A 22,664-nucleotide genomic window follows, 5' to 3' on the forward strand; every position below is an offset into this window, starting at 1 on the left:
TCCAGAATTTTTTCTACATTGTCAGATACATGCCAGTGCTGAAACTGTAGTGAAACAGCTCAGGTAGGGACGTGGCTAGTTCTTAAATCTTCAGTATTATTGCCAGGATGTCGTAAGGACGTATAGCCTCTGAGTGTCCAGGGTCTTCAGCCATTTCTCGATTGCACATTGGTTGAACCAAATTGGTTGAGGACTTTGATGCTGGGGACTTCAGGTGGCGGCCGGAACTGATTATCCACTCAAATCTTCTGACTGAAGATGAATTCAACACTTCAGCAACTTTTGCACTGTTGTGCTGGCCTCAGTCATCATTGAAAATGGAGGTACTTGTGCAGCCACCTTCTCCTGCTAGTTACTTAAACATCTACTGCCATTTATGGCTAAGTGTGGCAAGACTGCAGAGCTTAGATCTAATATGCCCAGTCTATTGCATACTCCTCTGTTTGACACGTAAATAGTCCCATGTTGTAGCTTCACCAGTTTGAGATCTCATTTTTACTTATACCTGTTGCAGCTCCTACATTCCCCACCAAACATTTCCAGGGCAGGTACAGCACAAAAACTGAAAGTTCCCACCTGAAGGTTAATCACAAATCATTCATTCTTCAATCATCCCCAACACCTCCATTAAAGCGTGAGGAACAGTATTTCATCTGTCAATTAGACACTTTACAGCTTTTCAGACTCAATAGCAAATTTGACATGCTTTGGATCATTACCTGCAGCTGTTGGTACTAATTCTGTTATTTCCACCACACTTCTTCTGAACACATCTTTTGTTTAAAAGATGAAACAGAAGGGATGGAACAAGAGGAGGTGCATGAACATGATACCAGAGTAGTACAAGGAGAGTAGAACTGAACAGTTTGGATTACTGTAATACTGTGTTCAAGTGAAGTGGACACTATTTAAGGATTTGAGTAGCACAGATCTAATCTAATTACAGAGGAACCTCGATCATCCGAAGAACACGGACAGGGAGTATTTTGTTCAGGTAATCGAGTGCTGGATAAATCTATGCCGGATAACATCGTTAGCCATGTGATCTTATTAAGACCTTGTGATCTTATTTGGATCATCCAAAATTCAGTTAAATCAAATGCCGGATAACCGAGGTTTCTTTGTATAACACTGAACTACACAACAACTCTGGATGAAATATCCACAGAAATCTACAAACACTAAAATTTGCAATGTTAAATAGGTGCTTGCAATTAGCCGCCAACGCAAGTATACTTACCATCGGGATGGTTGCGTCAGTGTGGGTGGGTCAGCTTTAGCAATTTTCAGTAGGACTCTCATAGGATTCAGCTCATGGTGCGGTGGCTCCATTTGAGCCAACTCAATCAGGGTGACACCAAGTGACCAGATATCTGCCTTATAATCATAAGGTTTGTCTTTTGACGTCTCACACATCACAACTTCGGGTGCCATCCTAGAGAGAGACAGGTACAGTACATCACTGAATATCTGAGGCAGGACATTGGAAAGCATGTAATCCCAGACACCAATAACTATTCACTACATACAATCCACACAGTTGGAAACTGATAAATAATACTAGATCCTCACAATGCACAAGTCAAGCTAAGCAGTAAAAATCACATCTTACCAGTAAGGTGTCCCAATAAAGGAGTCCCTTCGTTGCAATGTCCTGTTATTCTTTGCTGAGACCCCAAAATCAGCTGCAATAGAAAATAAAAAGAATATATGTCTCATTTGGTCCAATGGTTCTGGACCTGAACAGGTAGGACATTTCTGACAATTAATTTATTAAACTGACTGCAGGCGCTGAGGCAGCCGTGTCCCAGGCCCCAGCTCCTGTAGAGCAGAAAAGTGTATATTTTTGCTGAAATATATAGAAACCATTATTAGACAAGAACTCATGGTGATTCTGCTATTTAAAAGAAATGGCAGGACTAAAAAGAATGTCCAAAGCCCACTTGCACTCCATTCATTGTCCTTTATTAATGTTGGGAAAGTAAATACAGATAATTAATGCTTTCACTCAATAGACCTTGGGCACTCCTCTAATCTTTAACTGCAAACATGCACAATTGTATAGCTCAGTGATCCAATTGAAAGAATACTGGAAAATTATACCAATACTCCTAATGAGACAATCACAACTTGCCTGTCCAAAGCCTAGTGAAGCATAAATGGCTTTTCTTGATAAAGGCTACCAATGAAAACACTAACTTCTTGTTTCTGTCTCAGATGCTGACTAATATGTAGTATCTCATTGATATCTCATGAACAGAGTCTTTTACTTTTGGGTCCTAACAAATATTTTTTTCTTACATCTCAGACACTGTTACAAGCAGATTTTCAGACACAATACGAATAACATTCCTGATGAAGGGTCTATGCCCAAAACATCAATTCTCTTGCCCTCGGATGCTGCCTGAGCTGCTGTGCTTTTCCAGTGCCACACTTTTCGACCTTAAGAATGCTATTGAATAAAAGAAAATAAGTTTTACCCAGTTTGACATCTCCTTCCATTGTGAGCAGGATATTCCCTGCTTTCAAGTCTCGGTGGATCACCTTGTTGTCATGGAGGTAGCTCAGAGCTTCCAGTGTATGTTTACAAATTACTCGAATTTGAGGCTCAGTCAGAGCTCTTTCCAATTCTATAAAACAAGAACATGCAGCAACAAGGTTAGAAAGATAATACTGAACATTATGGGTATGAGCTAGACTGACCTTGATACCATGCCAGAAATATCAGGCTCATGAAAGGCTGACAGTATTCTGAGACGTACCACTGAACACTACTCAGTGAAGAAGGATCCAGCCATTTCTGAGCTGAGTGAAAACACCAGACTCCCTCTTGCTGTAGTACCTGCTTTTTGCCACAGGAGACCTCCAATGAGCCAAATATGGAAAACCAACAGCAGCTCAATGTGATCTGGAGTTGAGTTTATTTTCTGGAATGCAGGATCTTCCTGATATTCTCCAATTTCCTCAGAGAAAAAGAAAAAGGGGAGCGCGGAAGAGAAGGGGGGGCGCGGAAGAGAAGGGGGCGCGTGGAAGAGGAGGGGGGGAAATTTGAAGAAAATTGTCAAAACATTCATGACAATACAAAAAAAAATTGATTCTCTACCCCAAAGGTTTATCAATACTCAATCATTGAACACATTAAAAGATGACAGAGACAGATTTTTGGTTTCTCAGGGCATTTAGGTGTTTCAGAGGGGTGGGCAAGTTGAGTTGATGCCTAAGATCAGCCATAACCGTACTTAATGACAGAGAAGGCTTGACAGCCAAATGGTATCCCTTACTGCTACTTCTTGTGTTTTTGCAAAGTCGATCAGTAAAAAGAGAATTGTTAAAAACAAGGTGAAATTGTAGAAGAGGACTGTTAATCTGTAAATAATGATCAATAAAGGATGAAGTGTTTAATAAATATTTGTGCATCAGATTTTTATTGGAGATGTGGATGACAGTGAAAGGAATATTGTAAATACAAATGTCTGCTCGAATACATCATAAGATCAGGCAGAAGATAAGGGGAGAAACTGTACAGTCCCAAGAAATGGCATTTCCGAGCATTATTGGGTGTGGCTGCAAGTAAGGGAACTGGAAAGTACCCAATGTGGAACCGCTTTTAAAACAGGAAACAGTTCCTCTGGGTAAAAGCAGGGCAGTGAACATTTGTGGTAGAAAAAAACTTTAGTCTTTAATTATGGATTAAATTACCATGAGTATGAAGAGAAAAGAGAAGCAGCCAGCATGAATTTTCAAAAAGGACAACTGTGTTTGGCATTTCAAATGGGAATAATTTAGTAAACACAAGTGTGGCGTGACTTTAGGAAAATCTTTAATATGATGATCAAGGGTTCAAACCTATTGCATGTGGATGGCAAACTGCACGAAAGAGTTGGTTAGAAGAGAGAACAGCGAGATTACAGACAGTTTTCCAAAGTGGTTGAATGTGAACATTTGCATCCACGTGAATCTCACTGTGTATAGCAACAATTTGGATACAGGGCTAGAGGGCATGGTGTTAAATTTACAAATGGAATGAAAATATCAGGTTCTTTACAAGATAAAAGTAAGATGGAATAATCAGTTATAAAGTGAGAGAGGGCATTCAATTGGAAATTGTGAGGAGGCAACATTTAGTTTTGTTACAGCAAGAATGACTATGAATACACTTTAAGTCAGCACTGGGGAAAGGGTAGTGAGATTTAGGAGAAAGATTTTTGTTTACTCATTCAAGAAACATGGGTGTTACTGGCTATTCACAGGACAGTAAAGATATCAGCACCTCAGGGTGATAAGGCTATGAAACAAGCTAAAGAAATTGAAGCTTTTAAACAAGAGAGATACAGAAATATAAAACACAAGGTGTTAAAATAAGCAGATATAAAATCTTAAGATGTTAGAGGTATTTTAAGAAAATGTTCACATTTCAGAAAAAAGGTTAGGCTTTTAGAGACGGTACAGAGTGGATTTTTAGAATGATGCCCGATAAGAAGAAAAATTTTGAGGGGAAGTGGAGAAAAATCAATCGTTTTCACCCTAATAAAGTAAATTAAAGAGCGATAATGACATGTTTGAAATCATGAAAGGATGTGACAAAACAGAGTGAACCAAGCTGTTTCCTTTGGTTGAGACTCTGAAATAAAAAGCCACTGAGACAAAATTAAATTAAGGTAATTTTGGCCAGAGGACAGGGAGACTTCTTCAGACAGACAGTTAGTAGGCCATTATTTCCAGGGTTAGTAGGTGAGGTCGAAACTACTGAAGGTTAGATAAATCAAAATAAACTGAGATAAACGATTATAGATACATGGAAATGTGAACTGGACTATTTATTCATGGAGTGTAAATGGCAACATGGACTGTTTGGATGAATGTCTGTTTCCATGTTGCACCATCTAAACATCTATTTCTTCTTATTATTTTCATCACAAAGATTAAAGCTAGACACAGCCAATGTCAGAATAACTTACGGCACAATTCAACAGAACTTACCCAGCATTACTGCATCTACAGCTCCTCCAGCACAGAACTCTATCAGAATCTGTGGGAAGAGAAGGTTGCTGGTTAGAGACAGGTCAACATAGGTCTTAAAACAATGGTGCAACAGCCAACAACCTTTGTACACAATTTACTCTAATGAATGATAAGTCTGCTCCATCATTCAAGGTGACTATGGCTCATTTGCACTTCCACCAACCCAGCTTTGAACTATATCCTGTGAGACCCTTATTTAATGTCGGATGTTGTTTATTAAATACTGTTTCAAAGTCCATATAAAGTCCCATATAAGAGACTGTTGACTTAAGCAGAAGTCCACGGAACGGAGGTCGGATCACTGACGGGGCTGGGAAATTAGTTGAGTGTCACAGGACAGAAAGTAGGGATAATGGATAGGGCCTCAATTTTTTTTTTAATGAATGCCTTGGATAATGGCATACAAATTTACATATCAAAATCAGTTGATGACACAAAGTTAAGCGGCACCATAGACAGTGTAGATGATAGCATAAAATTACAAAGACATATTAATAGTCTAAGTGAATGGAGAAAACTGGGTCTGATGGAGTTTAAAGTAAATGTGAGATTTGTTAAATACAGTAAATATCCAGAGACCTGGGTGTTTAGATGCATATATTGTTAAAATGTCATAAACAGGTGTAGAAAATAATCAAGTTAGTTAATAGAATGCTGGCCTTTATATCGAGAGGGCTGAAGTATAAGGTCACAAACGTTATGCTGCAGTTATACAAAACCCTGATTAGGCCCCACTTAGACTCGTGAGCAAATCTGGGCACCGTACCTTATAAAGGATATACAGATATTGGCCTTAGAGGGAGTACAACATAGGTTTGCAAGAATATTCCCTTGGTCCTCACATTCCACCCCAATCTTCAAACCCAATGCTTCATCCTCCATCATTTTCTCCACCTGCAGTCTGACCCCACCACCAAAAAGACTTTTCTTTCCCCACCATAGGGAACGTTCCCTCCGCAACTCCCTCATTGGTCCACACTCCCCATCAACCTCTCCTCCACACCTGGCACCTTTCCCTTCAACTGCAGGAGATGCAACACTTGTCACCACATCTCCCCTCTTATCTCCATTCAAGGCCCCAAAGAATCATTCCGAGTCCAGCAGAGATTTATTTGCATTTCCTCCAACTCGATTTACTGCATCTGTTGCTCCGGATGTGGTCTCCTCTACTCTATATCAGAGAGACTGAACGCAAACTCAGGGACCAGTTCAGGGAACATCTAAGGTCTGCATGCTCCAATCAACCCCACCTCTTAATTGCCAGCCATTTTAACTCCTCCTCTCATCCCTTAATGACACGTCCATCCTTGGCTTCCTCCACCTTCAAAATAAGGCAACACGCAAACTAGAGGAACAGCACCATGTCTCAACAGAATTCACAAGCTTCCAAATCTGTCCACTCCCCACCGCATTCCAGGTCCAGCCGTCTCTGTCCACCCCCAACCCTTGACCTGATCTAACCTGTCCATCTTCCTTCCTGCCTGTCTGCTCCACCCTTCTTACTGACCAATCTCGATCACCTCCTACCTGCATCCACTTATCGCCATCCCACCTACCTTTCCCACAGCCCCAACCCCCCCTTTTTTATTTATTTCTCAACCCTCTTCTGCCCCCACTCCTAGTTCTGTGGAAGGATCCTGCCCAAAACATCGATGATGCTGCTTGACCTGCAGTGGTTTTTTCAGCTCCACATTTGATCAACCCTAAGAATGAATGAAAGCTATACTTTAGGGATTATTTTATGAGGAGACATTATACAAATTAGGTCGGTTTTCTCTAGAATTTAGAAGGTTAAGGGATGATCTAATCAAGTCTTCAAGATATTAACAGAAGACAGGATAGATAAACTGTTTCCATTGGTTCGAGATTCTAGAACATGTGGGCGTAGTCTCAGAATTAGGGCCAGACAGTTCAGGAGAGACATTACATGCAAAGGATGGTAGATGTTTGGAATTCTCTACTATAAATGGCAATGGATGCTGAATCAGTTGTTAATTTTAAATCAGAGATGGATAAAATTTTCTAAGCAAAGATATTGAGAGATATGGGTCAGGTTGGCATATGCAATTAGGCCACAAATTAGCCATGAACTCAGCGAATGGTGGAAGAGGCTCAAGGGGTTGAATGGCCTACGCCTGTTCCTATGACAGAATGAATTCTGTACATTTTTATAAAAATGTATTAAAGATTAAAGTTATACAGAAACAAAGTCTTAAGCAGAAAACAAGTTGAGGGAAAAATGCCTTGCTCAATCATGTGTACATATATATGTTACAAAAGTCTATCTGGCTGTTATGTCACTTAATCCCTTTGATTATTCTGTTGTTATAGTGTTGGGGGTGGGGGGATTGTAAGATTCAGCTTTCACAAGAAAGCTCCCGCTAGGCCCTGGAAGTCTTGGTGCAGTACCAGCATGAAAGGTTGCGCATTGTCAATGCTATTTTTCTAAACCTTTAAAGGGCCCAGTCATCTGCAGAGTTGGGAACACACAGAGGGTCAGCAGGATTGGAACTAGTGCAAAAAAAAAAGACTATGAGGTTAAGACTGGTCATAAAAGGTTCCTGAAGGGCTTATGCCCGAAACGTCAATTCTGCTCCTCGGACGCTGCCTGGCCTGCTGCGTTTTTCCAGCACCACATTTTTCAACTGTGGTCTCCAGCATCTGCAGTCCTCACTTTCTCATAAAAAGGTAAGCCACCTGACAATATCAAAAGTTAGCTGCTCTGCTGTAGGTAGAGAATGGTCTATCCCAGACAGAATGTTGCTGTAGACAAAAGTAGAAATTGCTGGAAAAGCTCAGCAGGTATGGCAGCATTTGTGGAGAGCAATCAGAGTTAATGTTTCAGGTTGAGTGACCCTCCCTTAGTTCTGAGGAATGGTCACTCCACCTGAAACATTAACTAATTTCTCTCCACAGATGCTCCCAGACCCGTTGCGCTTTTCCAGCAATTTCTATTTTTGTTTCAGATTTACAGCATCTGCAGTTCTTTTGGTTTTTATTTAGGATGCTCCTGTAGCAGACTCTGAACAGTTAAGATTGGGAGAAATCCTGGTAACTATTTGTGCAATTACAAGTGCGGGCTGAGACTCAAGAAAGACCCTGGGAGCTGTGTGGGTTTGTGAACCGTCAATATTACCATGTAACAGAGTCGAGGTGAAGGAAGCTCACAAGGAATACTTTCTTGCTGCAGCTAAGATTGGAGCTTGGAGAATACTACCAATTGCAATAAAGCCTGGTAAAGCGGTCTGTCTGCAGAAAAGCTGGGATTGTGCCCATGAGCAGGTGCGTGTAGAGTTTCAAGAATTCAGGGAAATGCAGTCCCAGGAAAGAAGACTGAACTACTAGGACTGAAGCGGTGGATCATGACAGTCCACAGTGCAGAGGCTATTGAGAGAGTTTCAAGGAATCAAAGCTTCATGAGATTTGGTGATCCACAATGGCGTGTGCGCGCATGTGTGTGTCACTGAGAAATCCACAGGGTCTGTTTTAACTATATTTGCCATTTGATGTAGTATGACTGGATAGGTAAGATCCCATTTGGCTTAAAAGATAATTTTTGTTTTTGATTTAACTTAATGGTCTTTCATCAAAACACAAACACACAATGTTGCAGATTTAGTTTTTTATTATAAACTGCAAGTTTATTATGCAAAAGAAATGAAAACAAAATGGAATAAACTGAACTGTTTACATATAATACAAGTTTAAAGATTTAGAAATTGACATGATCCAGTTAGAAAAGAGTCTGCTGGTACTTTAACCCCACTATTATCAGGGTTATCACACAAATTAAGTAGTACTCCAAGTCCCCAATTTAGTAGGAAAAATTAGTAGGGAGACAGTTCAATAGTACCAATCCATGGTATTTGATAAGGTCTCCACTTTGTTTCCTAAGATCTTTTGTTCTCCAATCCCTTTATTTCCAGATCCTTTCAATTCTTTATAGATTATATAGTGTGGTTGGTATACCAATTGTAACATCTTGCAGTCACTAGTTAGAGGAAACAGTTTACACCAGCCAGTGGGAGAGAATCTCTAGCTATCTTCCAGGCTTTGGTTACTTCACTGCAGAGAAAAAAGATCTTGACTGCTGCAGTGTGGAGGCTTCTCCCCCTGTATTGCAAACACACAGCAGTTCACCTCTCATCATGCTCAGCATCCACAATTGGCCCCATCTGCACAAATCAATCAGCAAATCTCACTGAGGTGCCTTAAATAATTGAGATTAAATTTTGGAGAAATGACATACACCTTACAGCATAAATGTGTGAGGGTGCTCAACCACAATTTGCTATTTAAACATATTTACTTCCTGCTATTTCTGGACATTCTTCAGATATTGTTTTAACTTCACATAGTAATATTCTAAATCTGGATAGTAATGTTGATTGTTGTTTGTTCAAAACCACAGAACCTTGTCATTTTACTTACTATTTACCTCAGAGATCAAACATTGTCTACTGCTTAAAAGAAGTTACTGGTTCCTAGCCAGATAACATGTACATTTTTGTTATCTCAAGTTGGTGCATCACAAAGAGGTTCTCTGGATAAAATGGCTGCTAAAAGCACAATATATTCAAGGAATCAAGGGTAGCAACCCATAGTCCTTCTGAACACATTTGCAAATGATTACACACAATAGTCCAAAAAAGTGCTTCTGCTGCTTTCAATCTGAACTCCCACCCAGCTGTATTTAGTATTCTAACCATGAATAAACATGTAAAGTTTAACTCTTTGTTTACAGGGTGTTGGAAGTAGGCTGAGGTCCAGAAGCTGTTTGTCAAGTGACATGTCTTGAGAGATGGTCAGTTGCTAATGGTACAAGTGTCTGAAGGCAGACTGCTGGTAGGGGAGGAAGAGTGACGTGATGTAACTAACATCTGAGATACACCTTGCGCAGATCACAGAAGTTCAAGAACAGTCCCTATCCAGAAAGAAAATAAATCTGGGGATTTCATAAATTATATCTGGAAACTTCGTAAGAGGTAGTATATTGAAAAATGGAATCTTCATAGACTAATCCCCTGTAACTCTAGTCCAATAACCTAACAAATGTATAAGAACAAAGCTAAAACAGTCAACATAGTATTCCAACACAAGTGCAAACCCCAGAATGTCTTGCAATCAGGCATCAGTTCATCTGCATCACTTACAGGGAGTGCTCAGTGCTATGACGTCTGATAGATGTGGGTGGAGTGTTAGTTAATGTGGCCCCAAATATAATAAACAATGGCTCATAGTTCTAGAGAATTCTGTGAAACTAACACACTGCAAGAAAGACTCAGCCTCCCATATGATCACTGCCCAGTGGTATGTCTTAGCTGCTCTCTATCCTTGGATAACAAATCAGCAGGCAGTTATGAACCAGCTCTCAGCATGAATCACTCATCACCTGATTCATTAGTAACTAATCTTTGCAATATTCATGCATCACATTTTAATTATGCATCACATTTTAAAAGGACAAGTTTTCCAAGATTGTGTTTCATGAATTGCGGCTGTCCTCCTTTGAGAAAGGAAGGTTGAAAGGGTACGTAATAAATGTGTTCAAAAATCATGAAAAGCCGAGGTAGAATAAATAGAGAGACATCGCAGAAAGGCTGACAATCAGAGGACTGCAACTTAAATTGAATGACAAAAGAACCAATGGTAACAGAAGACAGCAAATGGTTAACACCTGGTACGCACCATCCAAGTATTTGGAGAAAGCATTTTGATCAAGGCTTTAAAAGGGGATATGATAATTATCCAAAAAGAAAATACATTTAAAACCATCAAGGTAAAGGAACAAACTGTGTTGCTCCTTAACAACTGGCACAGACACAGCAAACCAAAGAGCACCCAATGTAGTGATCCAAATCAGGTCCAGAAGTGCAACAGATTACCAAACACAGCCAGAAATAATTTTGTTTAAACATGGAAAAATACTGGATCAGAGACAAGAGCTGTAATCCTGTGATCCTACAAGGCTGTAATGTTGTGGAGAGCAGAATGGATAGAGAAAACATATAGCTTGGAAGTACTGTTTGTGTGAAGACGGTAATATAGATTATCTTTGCTATATACAGCAAAAGTGCCCAAGCATTTCATTGATGGTGTATTAAGTTTATATGTTACAGTAAAAGTCTTGAAACTTGAAATATTGTTGTAAATTTCAAGATTGTCACTAGGAATACAATTATCTCCCTGCTCAGGGGATATTACTTCAAATCGCACGAAGAGCTCTACAGTTATCATTGTCGAAATGGATTATAACAATTCGTTGAGCAGAAGTATACCCAGTACCCTAGATGTGAATGAACAAGATTTTAGTAATGCTGCAGCACAAGCTCCTGCCCTTCGTATCCTAGTTTTCTAATAACTCTTCTTTTTTGTACCTGATCATTTTATTTTTAAAAATTCAATCACAGGTTGTGGATATTACTTGCAAAGCTAGCAGTTATTGCTGAGCCCTCCTAACTCTTGAATTGTTTGCTAGGTCCAGGGGCCGAGTGGTATTATCACTGGACTGCTAATCCAGAGACCCAGGTAATTTTCTGGGGAATACTGAAAGAACTACGGCTGCTGTAAATTGGAAACAAAAACAGAAAATGCTGGAAAAACTCAGCAGGTCTGGCAGCACCTGTGAAGAAAAATCAGATTTGACGATTTAGGTCCAGTGACCCTTTCTCAAAGCTGCCAGATCTGCTGCATTTTTCCAGCAATTTCTGTTTTTGTCGTTAATTTTCTGGGGACCTGGGTTCAAATTCCAACATGGCAGACAGTGGTATCTGAATTCAATAAAAGTCTGGAATTAAGATTCTAATGATGACCATGACCATTGTCACAAAGTTATAAAGATGTACAGCATGGTCCAACTTGTCCATGCCAACCAGATATCCTAAACTGATTTAGTCCCATTTGCCAGCATTTGTCCCATATCCCTCTAAACATTTCCTATTCATACACCCATCCAGATGCCTGTAAAATATTGCAATTGTACCAGCCTCCACCATCTCCTGTGGCAACTCATTCCATTCATACATCACCTTCTGCATGAAAAAGCTGCCCCTTGGGTCCCTTTTAAATCTTTTCCGCTCACCATAAACCTATGCCCTCTAGTTATGAACTTCCCCTACCCCAGGGAAAAGACCTGTCTACCTACCCTATACATGTCCCTCATGATTTTATAACCCTCTATAAGGTCACCCCTCAGCTTCCAACACCCCAGGAAATGCAGACGATTCAGCCTCTCCCTATAACTCAAATCATCCAACCCTGGCAACATCCTTGTAAATCTTTTCTGAACCCTTTCAAGTTTCACAACATCATTCCTATAGGAGGGAGACCAGAATTGCACTCAATATTCCAAAAGCGGCCTAACCAATGTCCTGTATGGCCGCAACATGACCTCCCAAATGCCTATACTCTATGCTCTTACCAATAAAGGAAAGCACAGCAAATGCCTTCTTCACTATCCTATCTACCTGTGACTCTACTTTCGATTGTCAGAAAAAGCCATCTGTTTCATAATTCCTTTAGGGAAGGAAACTGCTATTTTTACCTGGTCTTACTAAATGTTACTCCAGACCCACAGCAATGTGGTCAATTCTTAACTGCCCCACATTTGCTAAGAGTATGGCATCAATCATGGGCATGATGGGTAGGAACAGGAGACTTCCTTCCTGAAATCATTACTGATACTAATTTATCTTTCAAGGTTTACTTTATCAACTGAACATAAAGATCTCAGCTGCCAGGGTGGGATTTGAACTCATATTATATCATTAGTCAGACTTCTGCACTATATGTCCAGTAACATGACAATACCAAACCTTTCACTTTTCTGAACTGTTCATGAACCCACAATTGTTTTTGGACCTGCACTGTTCAGCTTTTTCCCCATCCAAACAGCATGGAGCTATAATCTTATTTTAGTGCAAAATGGATAGTCTCACCTTTACAAGCACTGAAATCCAACCGTCACTGCTTTGCTCACTCTATTAACCCCTACTGCAATTTTACTCTCCCATCTACAATACTGATACAGGTAGTCCTTCTATAACACTATGATTGTATTCTTGAGCAACTCTGCATTATAGAAAAATTGTGCTTTAGAAACAGCGCTTAAAGTGTTGGAGATATAATTGTGTTACGGCCAACACACATTTTAAAAGTTTGTGCTTTGGAAAAAGTGTCCCAGTTTGCCAATCGTGTCATAGTGAATTTGCTTTTAACAAAATGTGTTATAGCAGAATGAACTGTGTATCACCAACCTTTGTATAATCATACAAACATACAAACTAGAGGCAGGAGGAAGCCATTCACTCTTCAGGGTAACTGCACTTTTCAATATGGGAGCATAAGAGGTATAGTTAGCAAGTTTGCAAATGACACCAAAATTGGAGGTGTAGTGGACAGCGAAGAAGGTTACCTCAGATTACAATGGGATCTTGATCGGATAGGCCATTGGGCTGAGAAGTGGCAGATGGAGTTTAATTTAGATAAACGTGAGGTGCTGCATTTGGTAAGGTCCTCGGGAGTGTTGCTGAACAAAGAGACCTTGGAGTGCAGGTTCATAGCTCCTTGAAAGTGGAGTCACAGGTAGATAGGATTGTGAAGAAAGCGTTTGATATGCTTTCCTTTATTGGTCAGAGTATTGAGTACAGGAGTTGGGAGGTCATGTTGCGGCTGTACAGGACATTGGTTAGGCCACTATTGGAATATTACGTGCAATTCTGGTTACCTTCCTATCGGAAAGATGTTGTAAAACTTGAAAGGGTTCAGAAAAGAGTTACAAGGATGTTACCAGGGTTGGAGGATTTGAGCTATAGGGAGAGGCTGAACAGGCTGGGGCTGTTTTCCCTGGAGCGTCGGAGGCTGAGGGGTAACCTTATAGAGGTTTATAAAATCATGAGAGGCATGGATAGGATAAATAGACAAAGTCTTTTCCCTGGGATGGGGGAGTGCAGAACTATAGAGCATAGGTTTAGGGTGAGAGGAGAAAGATATAAAAGAGACCTAAGGGGTAACATTTTTACGCAGAGGGTGTTACGTATATAGAATGAACTGCCAGCGGAAGTGGTGGAGGCTAGTACAATTGCAACATTTAAAAGGCATCTGGATGGATATATGAATTGGAAGGGTTTGGAGGGATATGAACCAAGTGCAGGTGGGACTAGATTGGGTTGGGATATCTAGTCGGCATGGACGAGTTCGACCAAAGGGTCTGTTTCCATGCTGTACATTTCTATGACTCTAAAACAGTGATCGATCTGTTTGTGTTCTGAATTCTACATTCCCATCTATCCCAATAACCTTTGCTTCCCTTGCCCATCAAGAATTCATCTATCTCCGACTTAAAAATATTCAATGACCTACTTCCACTACATTCAGAGACAGAAACTTCCAGAGAGCAACAAACCTCAGAAAAAATTCTTGCCTCATCTCTGTCTTAACATGTGACCCCTCATTTTCTAACAGTGTCACCTAGTTCTGGACTGGCCCACAAAGTGAACGGCCTTTCAATACCATTCAGGATGTTATACATTTCAATTAAGTCACTCCTCATGCTTCCAAACTCCAAAACAAGCCTAGACATGTACTATTTCGTCAAAAGACAAACAACATATTCCAGATATTAATAAAGTAAGCCTCCTCTGAAACACCTCCAATACATTTACATCCTTCCTTAAATAACAAGAGCAAAACTGCTCATAGTATTTAAGATGTGATCTTACTAATGCCCTGTATAACTGAAGCACAACATTCTTTCTTTTATGCTCAACTCCTGTTGTAATAAAGGCTATTAGCCTTCATAATCATTTACTGTACCTGCATACTAACACTGAGACTTGTGCACTAGAACATGTAGATTCTGTCATACTTCAGAATTCAGTAGCTGTTCAGTTTTTTTTTTCATTCTTGCTGCCAAAGTGAAAAATTTCACGTTTTCCCACATTACTCATTCAACCTATCTTTGTCACTCTTTTGTTTTCACAATATACTTTCTTATCCACCTGTGTCATCTGCAAATTTGACAACCATTCCTTTGATCTCCTCATCTAAGTCATTGATATAGATTGTAAGATAATGAGGGCCCTGCACAGACCCATGCAGGATCCCACTAGTCATATCATGCCAATCTGAAAAAGACCCAAATACGCATACTTGAACATCATAATTAATTATATCATATGATAGCGAGTCATAGGAAAATAAGATGTAAGAACTGGAGCAGATATTTGGCCCTTCAGGCCAAATGATGTGATTTTTGCCTCATTTCTACTTTCCTGTCTGCCTGCATAACCCTGGACTGCCTTGATTATCAAAAGTAATTTTATAAGTGTCTTATTAGGACAGCTTTATTTTTTATAGAGTTGGAGCCAGATAGTAAGTAGTTAAGAAAAGAGGGGTTGGATTTGTGAATATTGTTGTTTAGTGTTCATTATTAGAGTTAAGAAAATAAAGAACTTTAAATCTGAAGAAAACCTCTTTATCTTTCCAGCAACAGTTGTTGTAAGCTGTGACTCTTAACTGTGGCTCCTATATACCAGTGGAAATATTTGGGGAAAAGACAACTGAAGCAATGTGCTGGCCAGCAGAAGAATCATATAGATCAATACAAGAATGTTAAGGGGACGTTTATAAGGATATTAGAATTTTAATTCAAGTGTTATACCCTAATGTTTTACAATGGTTTACCTGTAACTAGAATCTAACTACTTGTAATAAAGTCATTCTCGTTCAGTAGAGAAACCTGATTTGTGGTTTCTTTCGACCTGAGTCTGAGCATCAGGTAAATGTGGAGTCTTTGCATACTTCTTAAAAATTCCAACTTTTGTGACGACTTCGGGGACAGCAGTCCTCAATTGCATGCTACCCGAGTGAATCATAACATGCATCTCTTAACAATGCAGTGAGAAGAACAGGAAAAATTAGAAACTTAATTTACAATGCACCTTCTGATCAGAGAATCATCACTAACACTGAACTGTCAGTTTAAATTTTATTTCAAAGAAGAAATCGTACTTAAAAATGTAATGGAATAAAGGGCAAACTTTAAATAGGAGACAGTTCAAGTAAAGTTGACATACATTCCCATTAGGAGGGAACACAGTGCAACCAGAGTAATGTGAATGAGCAAGGAAATGGAGATCAATATGAATTAGAAAAAAGGTGCATAATGCCAGATATCAGGTAGATAATACAGAAGAGAATGTGACTAAATACAAAAAGAAATGAAAAGGGAACTAAGACAGGCAAATAGAATATATGAGAAGAAACAGTTAATTTAACATGGAAAAGAATGTAAAAATCTTTTGGAGTATAGTAGTGAGCAAGCTATGCATTCATAGGCAGTGCTCTTTAAATGAGATCTGAAATTAGATCAAAGTTCAAAGTCCCAGAGATAGAAACTAAATGTTTAACATAAATAGCGTTTTTAATAATGGGAGAAATGTCACTTACCCACAGCTTGTTTTCATAGTAAAATGCATCAAGCAGCTTGACAATATGATCATGATCACATGATGCCAGGATATCAATTTCCACAATATAATCTTCCAGCTCTTCCTCACTTTTTGTTTCAATCACCTTTGCTGCAGCAAGAATTCCTGTTTGCTTGTTCTGTGCCTGTGTTTTGAAAGTAATCACATTGTTAGGCAGTTGATGGTATCTATTACATCATGAAAATGTACAATCATGCAAGATTTTAAAGTGGGATGCAAAGACAAAAAAAAAATCATACATAAGTGTATTAGGTACAAACATCTGCAAGATTCTTGTGTGATGCAAAGCAATTTATTTGTTCAGAAAATGAAATTTTAAATTTAGAACATCTTAGGACCAATCTAAGACATGGATTATTAAACTGAAACTGATGGAAGTTAGCAAATAGATCATAGTGAACACATGTTTCAAAAGGGGTCATGTTGATTTACTGTACTGAATTTTTTAAAGTAACAAAAATGTAAATAAGGGTAACGAAGTAGATACAATATATTTGACTTTCAAAGTGTCTGAAAATACTATTTCTAATCAGCCTGTTCAGAGATGTCATTACACACCTCTGGAACAAATGAGACTTGAACATGGGCCTACTGCTTAAAGGTAAGATTACTACCACGGCATGACAAGAACAGTAGGTTACGAGATTAGGAATCACGTTGAAAGTACAAATATGAGGAGACAAGCAAGAAGCATCAGAGATGAGAGTAAACTAGCTAATAGCACCAAGCAGAGAATGGACGTTCAATGCTCTTACTCCAATTAACAAATGGTGGGAAGTGATGTTCCACAAGGACCACATTGGGACCACTATTGCTTACAATTTATGTAACTAATTTGCAATGGGAATCTGGAAAACCACTTCAAAATCTGTAAATGAGATCAAATTAGTGCATGTGTAAAGGACTGTGCCAAAATACAAAATGCCAAGAATTAACCTGCAGAATGGATATGTAACTGACAAATTGTTTGAGCTACTTTACAAGAAAAATAGGAAGTGACATATTGTTTGTGAATAAGAATCTAAATGGGGTAGAGGAACAGAGTGGTCTGGAGGTACAGATACACAACTCAGTACATAAAATGATGAATAATAATTAACCCATTAAAAAAAAAGTACTAAGCTCCATTTTCAGAAAGAGAACTGAAAAGCAGAGGAAGTCACAGTAAACTCAATCAAACCTGGTTAGGACCACACCTAGCACTGTGAACAGTTCTTGTCTATTATAAAACTGATATAAAGCTACTGGAGAAAGTACAAAAAATATTTAATAGATTGAGATCTTTTGCTCATCAGGCAAGGATGAACAGGCTGGAATGCTTTTCTCTACAGAAGGGAAGATTGAGGGGGTGACTTGATACAGAAGTTTTGAAGATTCAGAAATGATTTGACAGGGTTGATGTGGGAAAAAGCTGTTAATTGTAAGCAAGATCAGAACTAGGGGCCATAAATATAAAATAACAGTATAGACAAACATTTGGTTCAAACTTCTGTTTTGCACAATCAAGACTATTTACACAAATTGGCAGCATAAGTGCTGATTATTGATAAGTAGACTTGGTTAAGAGGCCTTGCCAAGGAGAATGTAACAGTTAGATGATGAATGACAATGAACTACCAAGTTTTGTTTGATCCTTCTGACATCAGCTATGTCAAGATCCCTCAGGATCTTACATATTTCCACCAAGTCACCTCTTTCTCTTTAAACTGCAGCACATACAAGTCTATCCAACTTTCCTCATTAGGAAATCTGCCCATTCTAGGTATTTTTGTCTCTAACCATTCTAGGTATTAGTCTGTAAACCTTCTCTGAACTGCTTTCAATACATCTGCACCATTCCCTAAGTGGGAAGGCAAATACTGTACATAGTACCAAAAAAGAGGAAATGCTGGAAGATCTCAGCAAGTCTTGCATCATCTGCAAGGAGAGAAAAGAGCTGACGTTTCGAGTCTTAGACTCGAAACGTCAGCTCTTTTCTCTCCTTTTCCCTAAGTGGGAAGGCAAATACTGTACATAGTACCAAAAAAGAGGAAATGCTGGAAAATCTCAGCAAGTCTTGCATCATCTGCAAGGAGAGAAAAGAGCTGACAAAGGGTCAGTTAGACTCGAAACGTCAGCTCTTTTCTCTCCTTACAGATGCTGCAAGACTTGCTGAGATTTTCCAGCATTTTCTCTTTTTTGGTTTCAGATTCCAGCATCCGCAGTAATTTGCTTTTACACTGTATATAATACTTTAAATGTAGTTTTACTGATGCCCCATATAACTGAAGCATAACGCCCCTACTTTTGTATTTAAAAAGTCTGTTAGTATTCCCTACCCATATAATAACCTTTGCAATCCATGCACCAGGACACCCGCAATCTCTTACCATTTAGAATTTTAAAAAATTCTTCCTGCCAAAATGGACAGTTACCCACTTTCCTACATTATACACCACTTCCAAATCCTTGGCCATTCACTTAGCCCACCTATATCCCATTGTAGCCCCATGTTGTCTTTACAACTTGGTTTCCTATCTATAACTTTGTGACATCAGCAAATTTAACATCCATACCAATGGTCCCTTCCTCCAAGTTATAAATGATCAAAAGTTGAGGACACAGCACAGATCTCTGTGGTGCATCATTCACTGCAGCTTGCCAACCTAAACAAAAATCACCAACTTAACACAAATATCTCATTAGCAATTTATTTTTAGAACCTAGGATGATGTCCATCAGGTCTCAGGGACAGCCCATAGCTCCAACAACTGCTCACAGCCCACAGCACTATTTCCCCAATAACTAAGCACTGGGCATCCCAATTTTGTAGTGATCTTTGATTTCCTTGAGTTCTTACTTCCTTTGCTTTTCCTGATTTACAGCGATTTCTTCTGACATCGAGCCGTTCAGACTTGTTCCCAAGGTCCATGATAAAAGTGGGCAAAGTCCTCAACAGAGAATCAGTCTATGCTGTAAATACCACACTGACACTGCAGACTGAGGATGAACTGCAGTCGCAAAAATAAAGATTCTCTCATGACTGAAAAAATTGTTTTATTTGATCATCAGCATCAGGAAGAGAAATGTCATGGTCCAAGACATTGCTACACCATCTATCAGCAATGACAATATTACTCTGCGGGTTGTTAATAACTTCTCATTTTTGGGCTTCACAATCACCAACCTGTCACCTGATGCTAAAATTAACAAACACATTGAAAAAGTTTCAACTGTTACGCTCTAACTGAGTAATGGTGTGTGGAACAGCAGCCACATGACTGAGAATACTAAACTGTGAGCTTACCAAAGCTGTGTCTGCAGTATACTCCCCCATCATAGTGAGTCCTGGACAGCATATATTAGTCAGATGAAAAGTTTTGCTGTCTCAGATATATTGTCAGAATTTCTTGACAAAACAAAGTCATTAACTCGGAGTTCCTGCAGAATGCACTCGACTGCTATGCCACTGAAATCTGCTCTGCCTTGGACACGTTCATTGGATGCTTGATGGCATCCCAATTCTGTACAGTGATCTGGCCACTGGGTCATGACCTCCCATTCATCTACTGCAAGGACAACTGAAAGTAAGACATGAAACTGGTAGATACTGCCACTGACCAATAGGAGTAGTCACCATTGTAACCTCTAAAGGCTGATTGTTTGGACAGGCACTGAAAGAGGTGAGTAAAAATGTAGTTCAGCTGGCCATAGAAGATGATCCAGTGAAAAACGAATTGTGGTCCTTCTCAGTATACTGCTTTCTTCTACAAAAGCACCAGAGACTCAAGATGGGGTTCCTAAGCCATGCCAGGTGATGCTAATGTAGTACCAGTAGATGATACTACTGGACAAGTCAAATTCTAGAATAAAATCAGGTTTAGTAAGTCATATGATGTTTTAAATTTAGTTAACCGGTAGTCAGCCACCAGAACAGTCACATGAGAATGTAGAGCTTCTTGAACGTAAATTTACTATGCAGAAGAAATAAAAGATAAGTTAATTGTAGAATATTGTTCGAACAATATTAATACATACAGCAAAACAAAGTTTCAATCTGCTTCATAACACTGTCCCTTGCAGAAACTCAAATCCAGAGAAATTACCATTCCATATCAAATCTTTGAGTTCTGTTTAATTGAATCTCCCCACTTTCAGCTGTGTGAACTGTGGAAACTTCTTATTTGAACACTTGTAAAACTGAAAACAAACATTCACAGCTTTTTGTACCCTGCAGATTTTTAACCAAATGCTCCTGGTTTGGAAGTATCATAAATTCAACTTTCCAACCAAAGTAACTTATTCCCCAGATTGCTCTGAAAATTCCTTGCTGGGAGAAAAACTGTACTTGTTTCTTACCTCAGACAAGTCTCTCACAAACTGCCCTAAAAACGTTCAATCTCTGAGTTTTCTAAACTCAAACCAATCTTTAATTATTGTGAAGTGAAAACAATGTCATGGCCTTCAATGTTTCTTCTACTTGTCACAAAACTCAGTATTAACATCTTATTCCATTAAGACAATTAAAGGTTAATTCCATTGGCAATTCCATTAATGGTTTGTGTCAGCTGTTCTTTGATGCACAGTGGATTAGGTCACTGTTCCAGGATGATTGTCTGACCTAAAAAACACTCTTCACAAAAGTAACCAATGTCCGTGTACCACAATTTTAAATCTAAACTTCATAAATGATATTAATATATATAAATCTCACAACTGTCATCACACTACAAACAACTCCTCATCATGACGCAAACCAGCATCTTATGAGATGGAAGGCTGTCAAACAAGACTGATTTTGTGGCTTAGTAGGTATCACTTCCACCTCTGAATTAGCAGGTTTCAGGCTCATGTTCCAGTTCAATACTCTCAAAAATGCGCTGTTTTAGCTGAGATGTTAAAGGAAGTTCCATTTGCCCTCTCAGGTCAAAGTGAAAGATTGCATGCAGCTATATTGAAAAGCATGGCATTTAACTCCTGTGGCCTGGATCCAATATTTATTATCGGGATCAATGGTGCTGGAAGAGCACAGCAGTTCAGGTAGCATCCGAGGAGCTTCAGCAAATCGACGTTTCGGGCAAAAGCCCTTCATCAGGAAAACGTCGATTTTGCTGAAGCTCCTAGGATGCTGCCTGAACTGCTGTGCTCTTCCAGCACCAATGATCCAGAATCTGGTTTCCAGCATCTGCAGTCATTGTTTTTACCTTTCCAATATTTATTACTCAATTAACATCACGAAAATAATTGTGTTTTGTGCTGCTAAGATGACTTTTCTTCTGAACTTAATCTAGGAATGGTCCCTTACCATCCAGTGCTGTGCAGGGCATAGAAGTTCAACTTTGTAAAAAACTCATCACTTAAGTCGCATACATTCTTGGAAACCATGTTTGAATTTGCTATTCCAAAACAACTTTCTGACGTTTCTGACAAAGTCACCTCCACATAAAATCAATTTTGCTTCAATTTAGAATCCAAATGTCCAAATAATAACAATACTACAAACCTGCATTGGAGGAAGTAATAAGTGAAAGTTTTTCATATTTTTCTCTCATTTCTGAAGGCTGTCCTCAAACAGATCGCAGGGAAATCTCATGGTCGCACACATTTCCATCCCAAATCAAATTTCTAGATTTTTTCCACATTTCTTGATTTACTGAGATATTCTTTTGCTGTACTTTAATAAAGAAGTTTTGTAGAGTAACCTTAAATACCTTTGCAATGTAAACAGAAAGTACTGGAGAAGTACTTTGGTTCCAAGGCAAGTCATATTGGACTTCAAATATAAACTGATTTTCTAAGAAAAAAAAATACATATTGGACATGAAATGTTAATTCTAATTCTCTTTACATAGATGGTGCTGGGTCAAAAAGTGTGGCGCTGGAAAAGCACAGCAGGTCAGGCAGCATCCAAGGAGCAGGAGAGTTGATATTTTGAACATATGCTCTTCATCAGTATGCTGAATCAGGATGTATCCTGATGAAGAGCTTACGCTCAAAATGTTGACTCTCCTGCTCCTTGGATGCTGCCTGACCTGCTGTGCTTTTCCACTGAATTACATTTTGACTCTGATCTTTAGCATTTGCAGCCCTCTCTTTCTCCTCATACATGCTGCTGGACCTATTAAGTTTCTCCATCATTTATGTTTTTCCATTTCAGATCTTCAGTACTGTCAT

At 39.1% G+C, this 22,664-nt stretch overlaps 1 protein-coding gene across 3 annotated transcripts in view; it reads right to left on the reverse strand.

The window, feature by feature from the left end:
• slka (STE20-like kinase a) overlaps positions 1-22,664 on the reverse strand; it is a 109,019-nt gene that overhangs the window by 76,633 nt on the left and 9,722 nt on the right. For all 3 annotated transcript variants that reach the window (XM_043712880.1, XM_043712879.1, XM_043712878.1), the window contains exons 2-6: positions 16,471-16,635; positions 4,981-5,029; positions 2,481-2,630; positions 1,613-1,685; positions 1,241-1,435 (exon numbers count right to left, since the gene is read on the reverse strand). In XM_043712880.1, coding sequence (XP_043568815.1) covers positions 1,241-1,435; positions 1,613-1,685; positions 2,481-2,630; positions 4,981-5,029; positions 16,471-16,635 — 632 coding nt within the window. The remainder of the gene's footprint in view (positions 1-1,240; positions 1,436-1,612; positions 1,686-2,480; positions 2,631-4,980; positions 5,030-16,470; positions 16,636-22,664) is intronic.

The sequence above is a fragment of the Chiloscyllium plagiosum genome, chromosome 22 (assembly GCF_004010195.1).
Source record: "Chiloscyllium plagiosum isolate BGI_BamShark_2017 chromosome 22, ASM401019v2, whole genome shotgun sequence".
NCBI lineage: Eukaryota > Metazoa > Chordata > Chondrichthyes > Orectolobiformes > Hemiscylliidae > Chiloscyllium > Chiloscyllium plagiosum.